The sequence below is a fragment of the Myotis daubentonii genome, chromosome 3, assembly GCF_963259705.1.
Source record: "Myotis daubentonii chromosome 3, mMyoDau2.1, whole genome shotgun sequence".
NCBI classification, from domain to species: Eukaryota; Metazoa; Chordata; class Mammalia; order Chiroptera; family Vespertilionidae; genus Myotis; species Myotis daubentonii.
This window is the reverse complement of record NC_081842.1, coordinates 147,332,179-147,354,090: the sequence shown is the minus strand read 5'-3', so window position 1 is coordinate 147,354,090 and position 21,912 is coordinate 147,332,179. Positions and strand designations below refer to the sequence as shown.

Sequence of the window (21,912 nt, the reverse complement as noted above, 5' to 3'; positions counted from 1 at the left end):
TTAAGCTCTGAGGCACCAGTTTTGTAAACTCTATAATTATTTGGAAAGTCACCAGCCGGGAGTTAAAAGTTGTGTCTGCCTCTGGAGAAACACAGGACTCTGTGTCCACAGGTAACTGTCAGGAGTTGGTGTTCACTGTCCTCCATGTCCCAGCATCCTTTTCTTCCACTTACATCTCCTACCCTCAGCCCTGCCCAGATTCTGGAGTGTGGCCATGGATAATGTGCTTTGAGAGGCACTGCTCCATACATGTTAGAACTAGTAGCCCCTCTGAGGGCATGCAAAGGAGCCTGCCTTGGCAAGAAGTCCATTTGTTCTTGCCCACAAGTCATTTGAAATGGTTTGGTTCAAAACTATTATTTCTGAATCTTGACCGGTTTTTACAGGAACAATTAGGTGTCCTGTGACCACTGCCTCCTATCGTCACTGCAGAAGACGCACTCGTGCGCTCTGTGGAAATGGCCGGGCACTGTGCGAATGAGGCCTTGCCATCTTAAACAGCTGCAAAGACATGTGGGATCTCACATCCAACCCAACATCCACTCTCACCTGCCCTTGTCTCCTCTACTCCTGTCTGAATTGTACCTATGAGGTAGGCACTCAAATGAGCTGAGCAAATAGATGTGAAACCGAGATTCAAATAATACCCAGGTAACAATGGGTAATGCTCACCTGCATTGCCAGTGGGTGTTTCCTTCAAACCCTACAGAGCAGACTTGGCATGAACATCAAGATGAGTCCATTCACTTCCCCCCAGTTTGAGAATCCTGCCATGACTGGCACTCCTGTGGCAATGACTCTCACAGAAGCTCATGCAACGACAAGAAGCTGCTAGGCCAGAAATTATGCCTAAAACTATACCAGATGGTGCACACCAGGGCTCAGTGTACATAGAGAGTGTATGATAAATATGTTTGCATTTATTTTCTCCTTAAAAATAAAACAGACGCACATACACATACAGAAAAGCAGATCCACTTGACGTGAGAGTGATGTCGAGATCAAAGCTACTAGCAGGATGCAGTGGGCTTCTGCCTCTGTGGTCTGGTGACAAGGGTCACTTTCAGCATCAGGTGTCCCAGTTTGGCTTCCTTCTGAGAAGCCCTTTGGGGATCTGTGTGTGCCCACGTGTTTGTTTCTGCTGCCGAGGCCTTACTGATGCTGGCTGGTCGGCTCGGACGGCCACGTGGCAGAGGCTCCTGCCCTTCCCGCTGCCCAGAGCTCCTGTCCTGCCGCAGAGAATGGCCGTGTGGGAGGAGGTCAGACCTGTGGACAGAGACCAGAGGCTTTTGTCATCTCGCTTTTCTGAAGAGATGGTATGACAGCTTTTAGATTTTAAAAGTTAAATAGCCATCGATTAGTCGTTGGAGGAAGCTCAGCCAAGGGCACTGTGACTCTGACAGATGCCCAAGGTTATGGGCTGTGCTGTTTCCGTGTCTGTGTCTGTGAACAGTGTGGGCCAGGTGACCCCTCAGGTCTGTCGGTCTCTAAGGTGCAGACGTCATGAGGCTCACACCCTCTCGGTGGTACATGCTCACATCTCAGAGGAAGCTCCACCTCTGGGTGGTTTCCAAAGGCTGCCATGGTGTCTTAAGATTTTCTTTTTAGTCAAAGAAAGTTACCAGGTTCTTCCTGTCTCAAAAGTCAAGAAGGCAGGTTGGACATGAATTGCTATAGTCATAGACCATCAGCCCCCCTCACCTGCCCAGAGATGGCTTGGTAGTAGCCCTTTAAGAGAGAATATGCCTGGTGGGGGTTGGGAAGACATTGATAGTTGTAGGCAACACTTTTGCTACCCAATAATATATTCTGAGCCATAAAATAGATTCATAACTGCAAATGGCTTTCAAAAAATAATTTTCTATAGGTGTAAACAGCAGGTTAAAGACCTTTCTATGAGAAAGAGTGGCTGGAAAAATCTTAGCCAAACTTACTTTCCCTGGACAGGTACCTTTGCTCAGACATTTCTGGGTCCTCTGGGGAGATGGAGGCAAAATCAACCTTGCCAAGTAGCCATTAGGTCTTTACTAGGCAAAGGAAGGGGAAAATTCATCCTAAGCATGGCCTTGGAAGGGAGTATGTCCTATATTAGCAGTATTTGGTTTTCCAAATACAACTAGAAACTGGTGGGAGGAATGAGAATTTTATGGGAAATAAGGTTTTGCACATCTTTGCTGGTTGGAAAAGTGCTTTGATTTTCTTTTATTTACTCTCCAGGTAAGTCTAGAGAGAATAACTGAGATAATTTGTCCCCTTATCATCCCAGGCTTAAACCAAGGTACCTGGTTCCTGCTGCCTCCTGCAGTACTTTCTCTTCTCTCTCTCTCTCTCTCTCTCTCTCTCTCTCTCTCTCTCTCTCTCTCTCTCCTTTGGGAACTGGAAAGGGGTGGGACTGCTCCCTAAATGAGGAACCTGGAAGCACCTATCCCATGAGTTATCAAGGCCAGAATATATACCTTCTGTTGATTGCCTCTTCCTCCTCATCTTTCTTTTATAATTTTATAAAGAACAAAGAGCCCTCCCTCTAAAACACACAATGCTCACTTCAAACAACTCTGCGTACCATTCGAATGAAGTGCCGCTTAATTCCTTTCCTTTGAAACTCAAACACATGACCAGACATAGATGTCAAGTATCCCAACAATCAAGACATTTTAATATTCTTTCCTATTTCCCCTGCGTCCAATTTCCAAAATCTAAATTATTTTTTTTCTGCAAAAATAATTGGGAAAATTCTTCTTAAGAATGCTCTCCCACATCATCCAATTTTTTTCCTCACTATAAAAGGAACTCACACCACTACCAATTGAAAGTCCTTTAGCACAGAACTGGGAGAGAGAGGTAGTGGGGGACATGCAGTGTGTGTGGTTCGCGGGCTCTCTGCAGGAGGCATATCTGAGCCTTGGAGGCCCTCAGGCCCAGTGGACCAACCAGTGGGCTGGGAAAGAGTGGTGGGTACCTTGGCTTGTCCGCTGGCTCCAGCAGCTCTGGGGTGCAAAGGGAGGTCATGAGTTTCAGTGTGCTGCTTAGCAAAGTTCACAAATACCTGAAGGCAAGAAAAGAGCAAGAATAGGTATATGTTTCCAGAAGAATGGCACCCCCCACCCCCCCAACCCCCCACTGGGCTTTCTCTTTTCCACAGCTCATAGACAGCCCTGCTGGAGCAGCTGTGTGCTGCGGGAGGGGAGGCTGGCCCACCTGAGGGACCTGGCCACCAGGGCCCCGCACAGGGCTTGTTTCTTAGAATTCTGAGCTGAGCCATAGGAGTGCCTCTGGGAGGATTCAAAGGATGTGGGGTATACAAGGCAAGGCATATCCCAAGTAGCAGCAGCCTTCTAAACCTCTAAAGAAGAAACTAAAAGCAAAAAACAAAACAGGATCTGATCTCATCTCTCCTCTGTCCTTTAGTCAATGTGCAGTGTGGCCGTGACTCCCCTCCTACCTTCCTCTGCTTATGGTTGAGAAGGTGCTGTTGAGCCAGCTCCTCAAAGGCTGTTGGAGACTTGCCTATGTCACTGCTTTATTGCACAGTCTCTATGGATGTCTACTTAAAATAAACACACAGCAACAACAAAATACCCCAGAAAAAACTCAAATGTCCAAATGGATAAATGGATAAATAAAACATGCTATAGACATACCACAGAATATTACTCATCCTTTAAAAGAAAGATATTCTGACACATGCTACAACATGGATGATTCTTGAAGACATTATGTCGTGCAATAAGCTAGACAAAAGGGACAAAATGCTGCATAATTGCACTTATATGAGATATGTATGGGGAGTAGTCAGCATTCAGTAGAAGAGTAGGAGTAGTCAGCATTATGTGGCAGGGGTGGAGGCTGTTGTTTAATGGATACAGAGTGTTAACTTGGGAAGATGGACAATTTCTTGGGATGTATGGTGGTTATGTGGACAATGTGAATGTACTTAATGCTACTGAATTATACACTTACTAGAGGCCTAGTGCACAAAAATTTGTGCACACAGGAAGGTCCCTCAGCCCAGCCTATGCCCTCTTGCAGTCTGGGACCCCTCGGAGGATGTCCACCTGCTGGCTTTGGCACGCTCCCTGGGGGATCGGGTCCAAGCTGGCAGTCAGATATCCTTCTGGCAGCCTGGCAGCCCTCGGGGAATGTCCACTTACCAGCAGGGAGGAGACCTAAGCTGCAGTTGGACATCCTTAGTGCTGCTGAGGAGGCGGGAGAGGCTCCCGCCACCACTGCTGTGCTGGCAGCCATCAGCCTGGCTTGTGGCTGAGCAGAGCTCCCACTGTGGGAGCGCACTGACCATCAGGGGACAGCTCCTGCACTGAGCATCTGCCCCCTGGTGGTCAGTGTGTGTCATAGTGACCAGTCATTCCCAGCCATTCTGCTGTTAGGGTTAATTTGCATATTACCCTTTTATTATATAGGATAGAGGCCTGGTGCACGGGTGGGGGCCAGCTGGTTTGCCCTGAAGCGTGTCCCAGATCAGGGTGGTGGTGCCGCTGGGGTGCCTGGCCAGCCTGGGTGAGGGACTGATGGCTGTTTGCAGGCTGGTCACACCCCCTTCAGGGTGGAGGTCCCCACTAGGGTGCCTGGCCAGCCTGGATGAGGGGCTGATGGGTGTTTGCAGGCTGGTCAAGCCCACCCCCCCAGTGGGGACCCTTACCCCATGGAGGTTTGGCCAGCCTGGGTGAGGGGCTGATGGCTGTTTTCAGGCTGGCCACATCCCCTTTAGGGTGGGGGGTCCCCACTGGGGTGCCTGGCCAGTCTGGGTGAGGGGCTGAGGGCCGTTTTCAGGCTGGCCAAGCCCCCCAGCGATAGAAGCTCTCAGTCTCTCCTTTTTTTCTTTTTTTTTTTGTTCTGGGATTTATTTACCTTCTATAATAGAAACTTTGTAGCCTTGAGTGGAGCTCAGAGCCGGCCAGGGTGGGCAGGAAGCTTGGCTTCCTCCACTGCCAGGGGCAACCCAAGCCTCCTGCTCACTCCAGCTCCGTGGCTGCTGGCTGCTATCTTGGTTGGGTTAATTTGCATATAGTTGCTCTGATGGGCTGGTGGGCATGGCTGAAGACATAGCAAAGGTATGGTCAATTTGCATGTTTGTCTTTTATTAGTGTAGATAATAGGTAATTATGTCATGTATATTTTACCAGAATAAGAAGTTCACATTGAAAAAACCTGATACACAGCACACATGTTTACCAAAACTCACTGAATTGTACACCTTAAATGGGTGCATTTATTATATGTAAATTAAGCATCAAAAAAGTTGACTTGGGAAAAAAATGGTGCCATGACAAACCAGGAAGATTTAAATAAAGTCATAGTGTGGTGGGGAAGGATAATGCAAACTCAATGAGATTTGCTGATGGCTAAAATAGTGTAAGACAGCAATTTCTGACAGACTGAGTTTCACCCTAATGGACAGATGCTCAGGCATGTCCTGCCTCCCTGTGGTGGGGGTGCCAGCCCTGGTTGGGCTGTCCGGTCAGGACTTTGCAGAGCCCTGCTCTGCACCCGGCTCCCCTCGGGGGACTTGCCTGGTCCAGCGTGGTCTGTGTGACCGAGTACTCCTCGATGAGCAGGCTGTCCTTGTGGGAGATGAGCAGCCGGAAGATCCTGGCCAGGGAGGAGGAGGGGACCTGGAACTGGAGCATGTTGTGGTGCCTCTCCCTCTGCACGCTGCCCGGGAAGTTCCCCTGGAAGAACTGCTCCACGGGGCTCAGGTCGGGAAGCAGGTCGTCCTTTGGAGATTTGATCTTCATTGTGACGAGGTAGCCATCTCCAAACCTATGGACGCCCACAGCGTGGAACAGGCCTGTTAGTAGTGGGTCTGAGGCGTCTCAAAGTCAGGAATAGGCTCATCAAAAGTCCTGGGGATTAGAGGCCCCCCATAAGCCGTTTGTGCGTGTTTAGAACTAGGAGGAAAAGACCCATGATAGTTCCTGGAGAAATAGCTTGATACTAGATTTTAGAGATTAAATGTCTGATTGTGGCGCAGTGGGTCATCAGACCTGTCACAGCTTCCTGTGTCCCACTCCTGAGGCATGGATGTCCCCTGCTCCTTTCCCTCTCACATGCTTGCTGAAGTCAAAGGTGTTTTAGCCCCTGCAGAGATCACGGACCTGTCCATGGAGGCATGTAGGACCAGTGCTCATTCAGCTCATTCAGCGGTGGAAAGGCTGCTTGGCCCTTTAAGAGGCTGGCTCAGGTGGGAGCAAAGGCTTGGAAAGCAAGCACTTCCCTGTGGAAGCTTCCAAAACCAATGGAGCTGCCAGGGCCAGGTGCTTCCCTCCTCCCTCACCAGGTCACCCAATGTGGATAAAGAAAGGTCCACAGAGTGTGTGCACAGCTGCTGGCTTCCCCACACGCTTACGTAGGAGCCCAGTACAGCCCTGGCAGTTACAACTTCCTTCAGTGTTCCCTCTGTGACCAAGGGTTCCTCCCTCCACATAAAGTGCCTCTGCCTTCCAGCTCTGAAAACTGTCCCTCCACATGGGGAAGAGCCCCTCTCACCTGCTCTCCCATGGGGATGGAGAAGAGCGGGAGGGAAGGAGGAGAGAACAGCGGTGTCTCCAGCAGCAGGCACAGGACCTTACCAGCACAGGTCTGGTGACCTCACATGCAGAAGTCCCCCTGGATGTCTGTGCAGTGTCCAAGCTGTAGCTGCTCAAGAAATCATGGCTCAAACATGCAAATGCAGCTAATTACTAGCCTTTCTCTCAATCATCAACCTGCCCTGATGCAGGTAGGAATGATGGGTACCGTGCCACACACTCCTATGGTACATCTCGGCTTAGATAAGGTGGGTTACGTGCTGCTCCGTCACCAACCGGCATGGTGATTTTTATATTCTGGGATCTCAAAAAGCATTTGCTAAACAAACAAGTGATAACTATAAATTGACCCTTCCTAGTTTATAATGTATATCAGAATTCAAGGGAGCATGTCAGGGCATTATTGGCATAATTTTATTTTAACTGATTATCAGCTTTGCAGAAACCATTATTAATACCACACTATTCACAGCAATGTAACATGGACAATATACTGAAGATTGCTGGCATTCCTGGTTTGTTGTACGATACATGGTCATTTCTCAAACCTCAAAACGTACAACATTCCAGAAAGGAAAGGTGATTCTTGGGCTGTTTAGTCTCCTAACCACTCCCAAGTTGGTTGTGGGTTCTTATTAAATAGGTTGTTGGTCCTGGATTTGTTGGGACAGGTGGTAGGATAATGAGGCAGTGGTAGTGACTCTCCCTCTTCCCAGCCAAGATATGCCCCGCCCCAGTCAGAATGCTCCAGCTAGAGACTTGGGAGCCTTCAGCCACAGGCACTTAGCCCAGTAGAGAGAGTTTCTCTCAGCACAATGGCTTTCTCTATTTGCTGATGCAGAATGAGGCCTGGCTACACTGGCCTCTGCCTGTGGTGAGGGGGCAGGACCCTCCCAAGTGTAGGTGGAAAGCACAGGGCCGAGTTGACACATCCTCCCTCAATGAAGGTAACAAAGGGGCCCTCTGCCCCGCCATCTCCTTACTTGTACTTGAGGTGCTGAATGGTACCCAGACACTGAAAGGTGCCCTTCACCATGATGGCCAGCCGGGTACACAGGGCCTCACATTCTTCCATGCTGCGGGGTCGGAGAGAGGAGTGAGGGGTGGGGGACTCCCAGCCACCTGCCTGCTCCACCCCAGCCCCTGGGAATCTCTTGCCTGTGGGACGTGAGGACCACAGCCCTCCCTTCTCTGATGATGCTCACGATGGTGTTCCACAGCATGCGGCGTGCCTGGGGGTCCATGCCTGTGGTGGGCTCATCCTGTGGGGAGGCAGAGGGCAAGGGCCTGGCTTACTGCACCCTCCATGGTTGGCTTCCTCTGAGCATTATCTCTGGCAGACAAGGCACAAGTCACTCCCCAGTGGGGTGAGACCCAGGGTACCTGGGCACAGAGTGTGCAAGGCAGGTGGCAGATTGGGAGAATAAGGACAGATCGTGCCCACCTCTAGCCCATTCCTCGCAGGAATGGGTTAAAGTTGGTTAAGGCAAAGGAAAATTACCTTAAAAACAAACAAGCAAATGACAAATCCCCAAACCTTACACATGTTTGCAAGGAAATAGCTTAGGGACTTTTCTGGTTTCCTCCAAGTTCTGAAACTCATGGCCTCATAAACCCCAGATCTTATGAGCACGGGGCCTCCAGCTCCGAGTGAGAGCCACCTGAGCCTCTGGTCAGGCTTCTGTTCCCGTCCCACCCCCAAGCAGACCTTCCCTGGAAGTAGCCCTTTCTGAGCAGATGCCCACACCCCATATGGGGCTGAACTTCCTGCTGTGAGCCTATGGCCCCACAAGAGACTTCCCAGGAACTCAGAGTGAGAATGTTTCCCCAAGTGCTACACACCAAACACTGAGCTAATTTGCTCAAAATGAACAGTCCAGACAGAAACAGACCACTGCATTCTCTAAATCTGCTGACCCAATCAGACAGGCATCACTTGGTTCCCACCCTTGGGTCCACCTATCTCCACAGGTCACGGGCCCCTCACCAGCAGCACCAGCGGCGGGCAGCCGATCAGGGCAATGGCTGTGGAGAGTTTCCGCTTATTGCCCCCACTGTAGGTGCCGGCCAGGCGGTCCCCATCGAGAGACAGGCCCAGGCTCTGAATACTCCAGGTTGCCACCTAGGGAAGAGGAAGACAAGCAAACATCTCAGACCTCCACCAATTCAAAGCCTTGGGTTCCCAGATCTCACATAGCTAGGACGACAGAGCCACTTGCTGGCTCATGTTCTCTGGCACATGCTTTAAGGACCAGGTGTCTTCTTTCCACTCTGTGCCTTAGATTCAGCTTGGTCAGCTCAGCACCCTTTGGGTGCAGCCCCCTGAGAAATGGGCTTCAGCCTTACAAATAGCAGCACCCAGTGTCCCAAACTATGGCAGGAGGGAGAGAGGAAGAGTCCTAGTGTCTGTTTAAGAGTGGTGGGTCTCATTGGTTCCACCCCTCCACAGGGTCACATTTGAGGTCTTATGCACCAAATATAAACTTATTGGGCACTCACCATGAACCAGGCTCTGTTCTAGGCACTGGAGGGTAACGGTAAGCATAGCCATTGATCTTGTACTCACAGATGGAGGTGGTGCAACAAACAATCAAAATAAACAGAATAATGACAGAGTATAACAGTGCTTTGAGGGAACTCTACAGGGAACTATGATGGAGAATAACAGGTGTGTGATGGAGAATAACATGTGCACAGGAATAAAACTAAGGAAGTCAGTGGAGATAAACTCACAATGCTTCTGCCTTGTGCAGTTGTACCTCTGCCTGGAATGTTCTTCCCCCGGATATCCACATGGCCCCTCTCTCAGCTCCTCATGTCTCCACTCAGAGTTCACTTCCTCTGTGAGGTTTTCCCTGGGCCACCCTACCTCAGCGTGCAAACCCAACAGCAACATTCCTCCCTGCTTTATGGGTGTGGAGAGTTACTGCTTATTGCCCCCACTGTAGGCGCAATGGATTTTCATTCACAAATATGCTGTATATTTTATTTACTGATCACCTATTATTATCTGTCCCTCCCACTATAGTGTAGCTCCATTTTTAACTTTTTATTTGGAATCCTTTCAAATTTATAGGAAAGTATAAAAATGAGAATAGTACAAAGAACACTCATAACCCCTTTACTCTCTTATACACATATACACACTCACACACTTACATACACACACACACACACACACACACAATTTTCTCAGACCCAAAGATACATCTTGGCCCTTCACTCCTGAATACTTCAGAGTCTATTTTCTAAGAATATTTTCATGCATAACCATACTAGAGTTTTTTACATGTCAGTAAACTTAGCACTGTTACTATACTATTATCTAATCTTCTGTTCATAGTTCAGTTTTATCATTGGGCCCAATAATATGCTTCACAGCATTATTTCCTCTCCAGTACAAGATGCGCTCTAGTGTCCATTGTGTCTACTTAGCTTCCGTGATCAGGAATGTTTCCATAGCCTTTCTTCACTTTCTTTGTTCTTTATGGCTGATTATTTTGAAGATTACAGCCCCTGTGCTTTTTAAAAATAGAATGTTCCTCTAGAGTTTATCTGATGTTTCTTCATGGTAAGATTTAGGTTTATACATTCCTAATCAGAATATTATGTAAGTGAAATTGTGTCTTCTCAGGATATTGTGTCTGTGGCATGAGCTGTCCACCTGCCTCTCAGGTAATATTAATTTTGGTCGCCCAGTTAAGGTGTTGTCTAATTCCTCCATTGAAAGTGATTGTGCTTCCCCCTCTCAACCAATAAGCAATCTATGGAAGATAGTTTTTTAAACAACACAAATATCTTGCTTCTTATAAAAAATGTCCCCTATATTTAGCAGCCATTAACAATTCTTGTTAATCCAATATTTACTATAATCATTGCAAAATGATTTTCCAATTCCATAACTTCCTCCAGTTGTCTATTGGTATTTCACTGTAAGCAAGAACCCTCCATTCTCTCCTATTTATTTATTTATCTATTTAATAGCATTGACTTACAAATTCCAATCCCCCACCTCAGCGTTTTATAATTTATCGTAGTATTTAATTATTGCAATGTCTAAATTGTCCCATATATGGCCATTGGGAGCCCCTTTAAGATGGCTCCTGTGTACTGTGAAATGCCTCTATTGTGTTTTCCGAAGCTCTTCTTTACTCCTGGCATAAGATTTTCCAGGCTCATACAATACCTATGCTGTCCCAGACCTGGAATTTGTCATTTGTTTAAAGAGTCATAGTTTCTTTCAGTGGGGATGGTATTAGATACCAAAATTTGGGCACTAAATGTGCTCATTGCTACTGGGATATTTTTTCTTCTTAGCCCTTTCAGTTACACATACACAAACATATATGCATATACATGCATATGTGCAATATACAGGAACACATGCATGTATGCACAAACTTGTGTATATAAATATTTCATGAGTTTACAGTAATATCTCCAGTTCCAATCTATCTTCACAGGGTAACTTCTTGCTTTCCCCTTTTCCATATTTGTATGTCCCTTCTTCCACAGTGAGAACTCTGGCTCCCAACATTACCACATTCAGTCATTTACTTAACCCTAAAGCACATCTAAGTTGTTGCAGAACGGCTTTGCTCATGCTTCTATAAAAAATAGACTAAAAAGAGCTCAATTTGTTTGTAATTTCCCCCCTCTGCTCCACTTAAGATGGAGGATAGTCAAGTACTGCATCATCAGTTACTTGTATTAGTTCTTTTCCCTCCCCTTCTGCAAATAATATTTATCTTGAAATAAAATTGGATTAATTTGCTTCAGTTTGCTTTCAGAGTTAGGATTTTCTTTTTGTTTTCATTTTACCCCCTTTCCATTCTTATTTATTTTATTTTTGAATATGTAGAATATTATTAATATGCTCCCAAAAGTCAAAACTATACAAGGATATATACTCAGAAAAGTGACATTCCCTCCCATTTCCCTTTTACCCATTTTTTTCTTGTCAATGATGAAATTTATTGTTTTCCGGTTTATTCTTTCTACTTGTCAAGATAAACAGACATATGTATGCTTTCTTATTTGTTCTAGTTTCTTACATAAGAAACATTGTACATGTGCTTTTTTGCACTTTGTTTTTTTCAACTTGAAAATATCTCTTAGAAATAACTTTTCTTCTTTCTTTCTTTCTTTCTTTCTTTCTTTCTTTCTTTCTTTCTTTCTTTCTTTCTTTCTTTCTTTCTTTCTTTCTTCCTTTCTTTCTTCCAGCTGCATAAGACTTTATGGTATGTATAGACTACAAGTTATTCAACCAACATCTTATTCCTGAACATTTAGGTAATTTTCAATATTTTCCAACTAAAATGTAATAATAACTTTGTGTATATGCATTCTGTATTTTGGGAGGCATACCTGCATGGTAAATTCCCAGAAGTGAGATTCTGGGTGAAAGGAAGAATACATACATTGTTTTGTGAGATATGAGGGCAGGGATATTTCTGTCTGCTTTGTTCATTGTTATACCTCCTCTTCTAGAACAGTACTTGGCACATAGTAGACACTCAGTAACCATTTGTTGAATGAATGAATGGATAGCATTCTACGGCTTTCCCACCTCTAAATAACTGCACTCTTATGAGAGAGCCTTATATGGTTTACCAAATTCCTAAGTTGCCACAACAAACCATTGTTTACCCTCTCAATTTCCTCTGCTGGTACACCTCGAAGACGGGCATAAAGGTAAAGGTGTTCTCGCCCTGTGAGCAGGTCATCAATTGCATCAAACTGAGGACAGTAGCCCATACTTTGATGGACTTCAGAAATATTGGTTAAAATACTGCAACAAGAAAAAGCAATTAGCAAGTTTCCTTCAGAGAAGGGGTGAACAGAGAGCCGGGGCTGGAGGAGCTCTGCCAACAGAGTAAGGAAGCTGCCTTTTCTCTTCTCCCACGTTTCTCTTCTCTCAGAACCATGTACACCACTGAGGAATCAAAGCAGGGGCCCTTAGTTAGAAACTCATGAATTTCAGGAGTTCTGAGCTTTGAATCCAGTCAGATCCTCCAGTTTCTCTGCCTAGGATAAATTCAATACCTGTTACCCAAATTAGCTTTGGTTTTGGATTGGATCACTTCATATATTAGTTTAAAAACAAAAGGAAGATCAGGCTTCAGAAATTAAACAGTGATTTTTGATCCCTTTCAGACATTTGGGAAGTAGCTAGAGAAGATACATGCTTCCCCATGAAAGTAAATTTCTCCATCTGTATTTATTGGCAGAGATACAGTCAATGAAAGAGGACCAAATGGATCACCGCCACCCCTCCTGCCCCAAGCAAGAGGCTGGCAGGGAGAAGAGATGAAGTGAATTGAGTTACTGATATATTCTCCCTCACTAGAAAATACATTGCCTTGATGAAAAATAAACTGTCCTTAGTCTGAACATTTAGGTAATTTCCAATATTTTCCCCCTTTCTCTTATAGCTTAGGGTCTATGAATAAAGGATGGATGCAATAGCATGGGGCAGAGAGAAGTCATTCACTATGACAGTCTCCCACTGTGACAAAAATAACTCGAGGTATGGCTGGGCCAATAAAAACCACCCAGGGAAGCAAGGAGTGTACTTGAAGCTTCTAAACCAGAGAACCCAATCCTGTGTTTTAAACCTATAGTTTCTTTCTAGCTTCCATCTTGGTTTTAACTTCTGAGCATTAGACTATATCTCATTTGGACTATAACTTGAAGTCTCATGGCAAATCCCATTACATCCTCCTGTCATCCGCACACTGCCTCCCACCAACACTCCTTTTGTTACCATTGTGAAGTCATCTGCTTGACTGTAAGCTAAGCTGGATCTGCAGATGAGAAAGGCCTAGCCATGCTCTCACTCCACCCCTGCCGGTCACTTTACTCTGGACCCAACAGGGATGACCGGGGAAGGCCTGGGAGCCAGAGAAGCCCAGGACCCCCTGCCCAGTGGCCATTTGGCCATTTGAGGATGGCTCTTAGGTGATGAGGCCTCAGTCAGGCAAATACTAGGCAGACCTGAGCGGGGCCTAACTCTAAGTCTAAACCAGGGCCTAGAGTTCCGCTGGGCACATCAAATGTGTCTGAGCGCTGCTGTTCAGGAGCAGCTGGAAAGAGGCAAACAGGTGTGAGCTCCTCGTCTCCATCCTGCGTCCGCAGTCTGTTTACTCACACCTTACTACAAAGAGCAGAAGGCTCCCTCCGGAATCCAAGGACCCATGCCAGTTTTTCCTTTATAAAGTTTCCTTGGCCTGACAAAACCAAGCATCGGCACAGAAATAGCCAATGCAGAATAAGGCCCCGGAAGGCCCTTGAACCCAACTCCATGTAGAAGCTCTGAGAAAGGGACCTATGAGTGATACCCTGGCACATGATGAGTGGGACACTTACCTCTTGCCTGCCACAGTAGCATCGCCTGAGGTTACTGTGGTGTCCCCAGTGAGCATCTTGAAAGTGGTTGTTTTGCCAGCTCCATTCACTCCCAGGAGGCCAAAGCACTGAGGGAGAATACACACAACTGGCCTGACCCTGGAGTCCAAAAGGGTCTGGAGTATCGGGCCCTAGATTAAAGTGCATGGGGAGGTGTGTGTGTGGGGTGGGGGTGGGGGGTGTTGGGGGGCCATTTTAGATCTGTGCTTCCATTAGGAGGCCACTAGCTCCATGTGGTGCAGAATAGTAGAATATGTTCCCTCAAATATGCCACTTTGGCATTAGGATGACTTTGAGCTGAAGGCAATTGAAGAGAAGCAGAGATAAGAAAAGCTTTCTGCCCTCCCCCTATTTGCCTAAAAGTAGGACACAAATTTACAAGGTGTTTTCCCTCTACTCTCTACCAGCAAAGACAAGTTAATCACTGAAGACAACTTTAGACCCTTACCAGGCTGGAGAAGGCACCAGAGGGACCTACATAACAAATTTTACTAACTAGCATTACTTGCCATTAGTTTCCCTTATATTTGCCTCCCTACTATCTGCTACCCTGGAAACTCAGAGTCCCTGTCTTTTGTCTTACCACTTCTCTAAAACTGTACTGTTCCTTTGCTAAGGTGCTAGATAGGCCTAAGTTCTAACCAACCATTTGAATCATTTGTTTCCTCATGTACATGTGATGCACATGCTAACAAACCTCTCTTTGTCTTTCTGTTGTTAGTCTGTCCTTTGTCAGAGCAATTTATGGAGCCTGAGAACTTCCGAAGGTTGTAGGAAAGAGGATTTTCCCTCCCCTACAGTGGCTACTGAGCACTAAAACTGCTTCTAGTCTGAATTGGTATGTGCTGTAAGTAGAAAACACCTAGATTCTGAAGACCTAGAACAAAACAAAAGAACATAAAATACTTCATATGAATGATATGTTAAAGTGATAATATTTCAGATATATTGGATAAAATAAGTAATTAAGATAAATTTCACCTGTTTTCACCTTTTTCACAGGGCTACTAGAAAATTTGAAATGACCTATGGTGACTTGTGTTTTATGTTCACCCGGGGGCTCAGCTTTGGTGGGGAGGGGAGGTGTGCACAGGAGCTGATTCCCGAAGCCCTTTCAGGGTGACCGGCAGAGGACCCACCTCTCCAGGACGGACGCCCACACACAGCCTGCCCACCGCGGGGCTGGAGGTTCCTGAATAAATCTGCAAGATCAGAGAAACTGGACTGAGGACTGAGAGAGGGTTAGAGCAAGGAAGACAAGACAGAGCAAAGACTGGCTTAGGTGAAAACTACCAACACAAAGAAGTTACAGATTAACAAGGGCATTCAGAGAGGAGCTGTGAGCTCTAGGCATCTTGAAATTGAGCCTGTGCAGAAATTGACCAGAGACAGCTTAGTGAGGCCCTGGCTGAGGCCCTGCATCAGTATCCAATATCAGTACTATGGAAAATTCATTGGAATTCTATGTTCTTGGAAGACTAGTTAAATACAAAGATGACAAGACCACAAAAAATTAGAAAAATGAATCACTAGCCCAAGTCAGTTTTTCTCAGTGGATAGAGCTCTGGCCTGGGGACTGAAGGGTCCCAGGCCAAATTCCGGTCAAGGGCATATGCCCAGATTTCGGGCTCCATCTCCAGCCCTGGTCAGGGCATGTGCAGAAGGCAATCAATTGATGTGTCTCTTTCACATTGACATTTCTCTCTTTCTCTGTGTGTGTCTCTCCCCCTCTCTTCCACTCTTCCTAAAAATCAATGAAAAAATATCCTTGGGTGAGGATTAACAAAACAAACAAAGAACAAATTGCTTGCATAGTCATATCGCTTATTCTACAGAAGGCAAATGACAATGTGGTGCCATCTCGGGGTCCAACTGGCACCTCCAAACTAGCACACCTACACCTATTTCCTTACCTTGGTTAGTTCATTTAGACTTAAGATATCAGTTTTATTTCCCCCACTAATAATTCTTTGTCTTTCTTCGGCCACATCATCATCTTCATCCACAATGGGCTCCTTTGTGGGCTCAGCAATCCTAAGGGAAGGACAGGGGACCGGATCGGGCTGGTGCACAGCATCCTCAGCACCCTTCAGTCCCTAGGCCAGTGCTCTATCCACTGAGAAAAACTGGCTTGGGCTAGTGATTCATTTTTCTAATTTTTTTGTGGTCTTGTCATCTTTGTATTTAACTGGTCTTCCAAGAACATAGAATTCCAATGAATTTTCCATAGTGCTAATATTGGATACTGATGCAGGGCCTCCGCCAGGGCCTCACTAAGCTGTCTCCGGTCAATTTCTGCACAGGCTCAATTTCAAGATGCCTAGAGCTCACAGCTCCTCTCTGAATGCCCTTGTTAATCTGTAACTTCTTTGTGTTGGTAGTTTTCACCTTCCTCCTGCCTCTTCCCGGACTTCTGCCCCCAGCCAGGCTCTCTATCCCCTAAGACTTAAATTCGCAAAAGGACTCCCAACAGAAGAGGCATTAGGCAGAGAGGGCAAGTGCTCAGGCCCAGAGTCAGCCCTGGGTCCTCGGGGCTGCCTTCTGGAAACCTGAGCGCCCACGTCAGGATGAGGCAGGGTCTGGCCTGAGCCTGGGGAAGGACGGCTGGGCTGGGGCACCGTTGGCAGCCACCTCTCCTGGCCGGGGGCACTGTCACTCCTCTCCACATTGATGCTGGCTGCACTCAGCTCATATCACCCCATAGTACTCCCTTCCTCCCTGGCCCTGTCCCTACTCTCACATCTTTAATTAGCAAAGGGGCCTCCTTTGTCTATTGCCTGCATACAGCGGCACTTTGGATACCCCTTAACCATTATCCTTTGCCATGCCATCATCCAATTTAAAATGAGTATCTATCTGCTCACTAAATGAGGGAACAAATATTAGTGATTGAAACCAGTAACATTACATTTTAAATATTTTAAAGTTTAGAGTCGTCGCAAATTCTTTTGTGCCGATTTTAATGTTTTTCTTCTTCTTGTGTTATTCAGAGCAAACCAGGCTTTGAGAATGTAAACACCATCCTGGTGTGGGGCTCATGAGGAAAAAGACGGCCATGTGGATGTAGAGCCAAGTCCCCGGGCGTTGGCACCCTCAGGGCAGCGGCATGGACATACCATCGGGTGAGGAAGAAGTGGTGCTGGATGAGGAGGGTCAGGAGGAAGTACACCACCCCTTCTGCCGCCATGGCAACCAGGTTCTTCCCAATGAGGTCCCATTGGAATGGATTTGGAGAGTTCTTCTCACCTGGGGACAGAGGCCACCGGAAAGCGACAGGAATTAAGCCCACTCTGCCGCCCCAGCGCCCCCTAAAGACCTGGTTTCAACACTCGGCTCAGCTAGACCAGCCCTTATGCAAGGAATCAAGCAAGAGCCGAACACAAGTCTCATCCTGACTCCTCAAGTCAGAGTAGGGAAAAGTGGAGCCCGCCCTCCCCCCTCCTGTGGCTCCTCAGCCAGCAGGAAACAGGCTTCCTGGCTCTGATCCCTCTTAGGCAGCAGGACAACCCAGCCAAACCAGGTGTCTGACCCCCGCAAACTCCCCCGCCTCCCGCCCAAGGCTGGGTAGGAACTCCTGCTTCAGCCCTCCCGCCCCAAAGGATCCAGGGCCGTGCTCGCCTGGCCTACTGCCACCCACCAAACCGGGCACAGACGTCTGTCACCGCCTGGCTCAGCGCCAGGTCAATGAGGCCCCGGCCCAGGCAGAAGTGGGGGAAGATAATGAGCAGCTTCCTCAGCAGGGCATTGAACCTGAGCAGCGTCTGAAACACAGCAAAGCAGGGCAGTCAGGAACAGGGCCTAGCCCACGTGCCCTCCTGAGCAGGGTGGGCCTGGGGAGGGACTGCAGACGGAGGGGCCAGGCAGCCAGACTGTCTGAGGAGGGGTTTGTGGAGCAGACAGGAAAATACAGAAACACTCACAGGAGGTGTCTCTTGGGGAGCCTCACAGGCAGCCCTTGGGGAGCTACCTGTGGACTCACTTTGAAATTACGCACAGCCCTCCATGGCATTTGCTACCAGGAGAGGCAGCGGCTGGGAATGTGACCCAGGTGCTCGCCTTTGGTACAGCTGTGAGCCATCTCGTGTCCCAGGGACTGAGGCTCTCTCACCTGCTCTATCGTAGCTCAGCTTAGACCAAAGGGGAGAGGATCCTGGGAGCATCTCCCTGCTCTGCCTCTCCGCTCCCACAGGACAGCGATGGGCTGTGTGCAGATGCCACCAGCACTAGAGAAGGCAGAGACTCTCTGGTGTCTGTGTTGAGCTGGGGGACTTGTTTCCAGGTGATCGGATTGTGCCTGCTGCCTCAGCCTCCAAGTGTGAGCAGAGTCTCCTCCAAGCAGGCAGAGGGGACACGGAGGAGGTGAGGCTGAAGAGGCCACTGCTGCCCACTTGCCTGGCCTGTACCTACCACGCAGCCTCCTTCCTCTCCAGCCTCCCCCAGCCCCCACAGCTCCTGAAAGGCACTCTGCTCTTCGGCCTGTGGGCCTTTGCACTTGCAGCTTCTGTTAACCATCGCTATGAGCAGGAAAGAACGCCCTCTTCACAAAGCTGGCTCCAATAACCCCTCCTCTCATCAGCCTTTCCAGATTCCCATAGTAAAATACCTACTCCTCGCTCATACTTTCCACATTGCCAGGGTTAATTACTTTTTACCTGACTACTTTCTCCCTAGTCAGTGGTCCCCAGAGGACAGGGATTGGGTCCTAACCATTTGGTATCCTTCCTGAATACCTTGCACAACAATTAACTAATAGTATTTATTAAATGGGTTAATAAAATTCTACTTATCCCAGGCCAGGCTCAAATTGAATTTCCTCCACCACGAGTCTCCTGGCCCTTGCAACCCAGTTCTTCTGGGCCCACTCTGACCTGTAGCGTTTCATCTGTCTTGCCCCTTCGATGCTCTGTCATATGGAGTGGTGTGTCCTGAGGGTTGTTTTGGTTCCTTAGTTGGTGTGCAGGTCACTGACTGACTGGAAGGGGGGTTCCTGGGGGTAGTGCGAGGGGTTGCACTTATCATATCAGCACAGCCATCGCATGGTGTTCACTTTGTTGACACCTTTTGACTGAGCAGGGACAGCAGCGACTGGGACCTGGGGAGTCTCTCTGGGATGCTGGATATTTCTGCAGCATCTGCTGGTAACTTATGTGACAGCAACCAACTTCTGTGCAGGGGAGGAGGGTGCACTCAAAAATGTTGGCTAAATGAGTGCAGCCGGCAGGAGGGAGGGAGAATGTTCTGAATGGCTTTAAGCTTACCATTTAATTATTCTGAAGTAACACTCTCTCTTAAGACTTAGTGGGCTGTGAGCCTGTGACAAAACAGCTCTGAAGAGCAGCCTTTTCAGCCTGCCAGGGTGCTCTGGCAGGAAGAGGGGATTGGGGGGAGGAGGTCTAGAGGTGGGTCTGTGTTCCCATCCCCCTCCCTTTTGGGGGTCTGACTGTAACATGGTATATTTTTTTTATCAGTCATGGGATATAAGTGGGGTGAGGGTGGGGGGTTGTTCCTTGCTTAGTGGCCACAGAAAGCCCGACAGGGTTTGGGAAAGAGTGACTGTCAGGAAGCCAGGAGCTGGGTAGTTCATGCAGATTTGCCTTGGGTCCTCCCAAGGGCCCAGAAGCAGGAGTGGGGCCAGGGGCCAGGGGCCGGGAGCTGCAGGACAGCAGAATAGATGCACTAGTGCCCAACCTCTGAACTGAAAAGACCTAATGAGGGAAGGAAATGAGTGGCTAAATAGGCCACTGGGGACACAGACACATGGGTGAGACCACCAGTCCTTGGAGATGTTCCCAGGACAGCCATGGCCAGGGCTCAGACACAGCAGGCTGGGAGCAGGAGTGTGGAGAAAAGACAGCCCTGCAGCTGCTACCATTGTGTTTAGGATCCAGTCTGGCCAGCTCTTTCTGGGTGAAGAGAAGTCTGGGGGGTTGTGGATAGGATAACTGGACTTTTCAGGCCATAAACGACTCATTCAGCGCCATAAATTCCTAACCCTTATCCTCAGGATTAATTTTCATGTAAAATAGTATATATTCCTGTTAAAATTTGCATAAGGAAGTGGAGAAAGACTATATATGTATTTGCTTAAATGTCTCCAGAACACATATGAAAGAAACTCCAATGAAAGGTTGCCTCTGGAGAAGGGAACCAGGTGATTGCAAAACAGGAGTAGGAAGGAGACATTTCATTGTGTGCCTTTTCACACCTTTTAAATGTTGAAATCACATGAATGCTATGTGTGTGTAAATCTTAACACCAAAGTCCTCAAGAAAACCTTCTTAAAGGAGTAAGAAGGATCATGAAAGGTCATTTATAGCTTGAGAATGAGCTCAGAAAACCATGACACCAGAGCACACACATGAATAAGGAGCTTAAAGAAGAAAAAGAAGGAAGGAAGGAAGGAAGGAAGGAAGGAAGGAAGGAAGGAAGGAAGGAAGGAAAAGAAGCAACATTCATTTATGCACTGACTTGTCCAGACAGTGCCTGCCATGGCTCTGCTTGACCGTCACATTCCCTCCTCTAGTATCCCAGTCATCAAACAAGGAAGCCAAGAAAGTCGTGCTCACCTGGTTATTCTCAAATAATTCCAAGATGAAGGTGATGGCACTGCTGTTGATGCCAATGAACAGATTAGCACAAGACAAGGCCACATAGGCTGTGCTGGGCACATCGAACAGGAAGGATGCTGGGTACATCATGGGGATGACTGCCCATCTGTGTGAAACAACACAACTCAGCAGGACGGAGTGCCCGTTTCCACTCGATCTGCTGTACCCCAGGCATATGCATTCCCCTCATGCAGGAGGTGATATGTTTGAACTGGCGAGAGTCCCAGGAAGACCAGAGATCCTCCACCCCTTGGTCTTTGTTCCTCATCTTTGACTTGAGGTAACAATGCCTTCCCTGGCCATCTCATGGGGGATTTTGTGAGGAACAAAGGAGATGGTAACTGTGGATGTACATAAATTATATAGCCTCGTACAATGCACGGAGCACTGTCTTCTCACAATGCTTCTCACTCGAGTCTGGATCAGCAAAGCTGAGCTGAGACCCCAACAGGCTCATTTTCACAGTTCACTGGAGCTGAGGTGCCAGTCATGCTAGTTCCTGAATTCTTTTTCAATGGAGATAAATGGAAACCATTGCTATTATAATAGCAAGACTCTATTGGCCCAGATAGAAAGGGCCAGGTATCATTATCTCCACTTTATAGATAAGAAAACTGAGGCCTTGATGAGGTGTATTACTTGCCCACAGTACACATGTGGTAAGTGGGAGGCCTCGACATAAAGCTGCACACTTTGCTCGAAGTCCACTGAATTTAATCTCTGTGACATCCTCTGGCCCTGACTCAGGGACAGCTTTTCAGCCGGAGTCTTCTACTGTGTGTACATAACCCTTGGCCGGTAGAGACGGAGACACTGGGATGTTCAGATTGGCTTTCGATGAATCAGAATCACAGCTGGGTGGAAAACAGGGGAGTGACTGAGTCCCAGATTTTGGTTAGGCCACCGTTTGAATGGGAGAAGATTCAGGCCATGTGGGGTGAGTAGACCGAGCCTCAGGAACACCTCCATGTACGGAGTCAGACACAGAGGCCAGGCAGGGTTGTGGTCAGGCCGGAGAGTCTGCTGGGGGCCAAAAGCTAACCTTGCCACCAGAAACCCCGTGTTCTGCTTGGAGATCATGCCTCCCCTCCCCCGAGCTTCCCTTTGGAGAGCATTAGCTAATGGCCTGAACAACTCACCCATACAGCATGAGCAGTGCAACAAGGGCAGGAAGATTGTTCGGAGAAGTGTAGGCTTTCTTCTGAAACCCGACAAAGATGCCCACCATCAGTGCTGCACTCACAGCATAATTCATCTTGGAGAGAGAAGAGGAGAGCAAGGCGCGTTATCCCTCTGGACCTCTGTTTCCTGACTGCCAAACGAGGGCCGAGGGCCGGGCAGCTTGTGTAGCA

The 21,912-nt window shown here is 47.7% G+C and overlaps 1 protein-coding gene across 1 annotated transcript in view; it reads right to left on the bottom strand.

Moving 5' to 3' along the window:
* Window positions 1-898: 898 nt before the first annotated feature.
* Window positions 899-21,912, bottom strand: part of ABCA4 (ATP binding cassette subfamily A member 4) — a 123,589-nt gene continuing 102,575 nt past the window's right edge. Inside the window, exons 37-50 of the mRNA XM_059688787.1 lie at window positions 21,700-21,815; window positions 20,519-20,666; window positions 17,590-17,713; window positions 17,069-17,198; window positions 15,866-15,986; window positions 15,092-15,154; window positions 13,914-14,020; window positions 12,195-12,336; window positions 8,533-8,667; window positions 7,704-7,807; window positions 7,529-7,621; window positions 5,529-5,778; window positions 2,960-3,046; window positions 899-1,266 (exon numbers count right to left, since the gene is read on the bottom strand). Coding sequence (XP_059544770.1) covers window positions 1,261-1,266; window positions 2,960-3,046; window positions 5,529-5,778; window positions 7,529-7,621; window positions 7,704-7,807; window positions 8,533-8,667; window positions 12,195-12,336; window positions 13,914-14,020; window positions 15,092-15,154; window positions 15,866-15,986; window positions 17,069-17,198; window positions 17,590-17,713; window positions 20,519-20,666; window positions 21,700-21,815 — 1,626 coding nt within the window. The 3' untranslated portion in view covers window positions 899-1,260. The remainder of the gene's footprint in view (window positions 1,267-2,959; window positions 3,047-5,528; window positions 5,779-7,528; window positions 7,622-7,703; window positions 7,808-8,532; window positions 8,668-12,194; window positions 12,337-13,913; window positions 14,021-15,091; window positions 15,155-15,865; window positions 15,987-17,068; window positions 17,199-17,589; window positions 17,714-20,518; window positions 20,667-21,699; window positions 21,816-21,912) is intronic.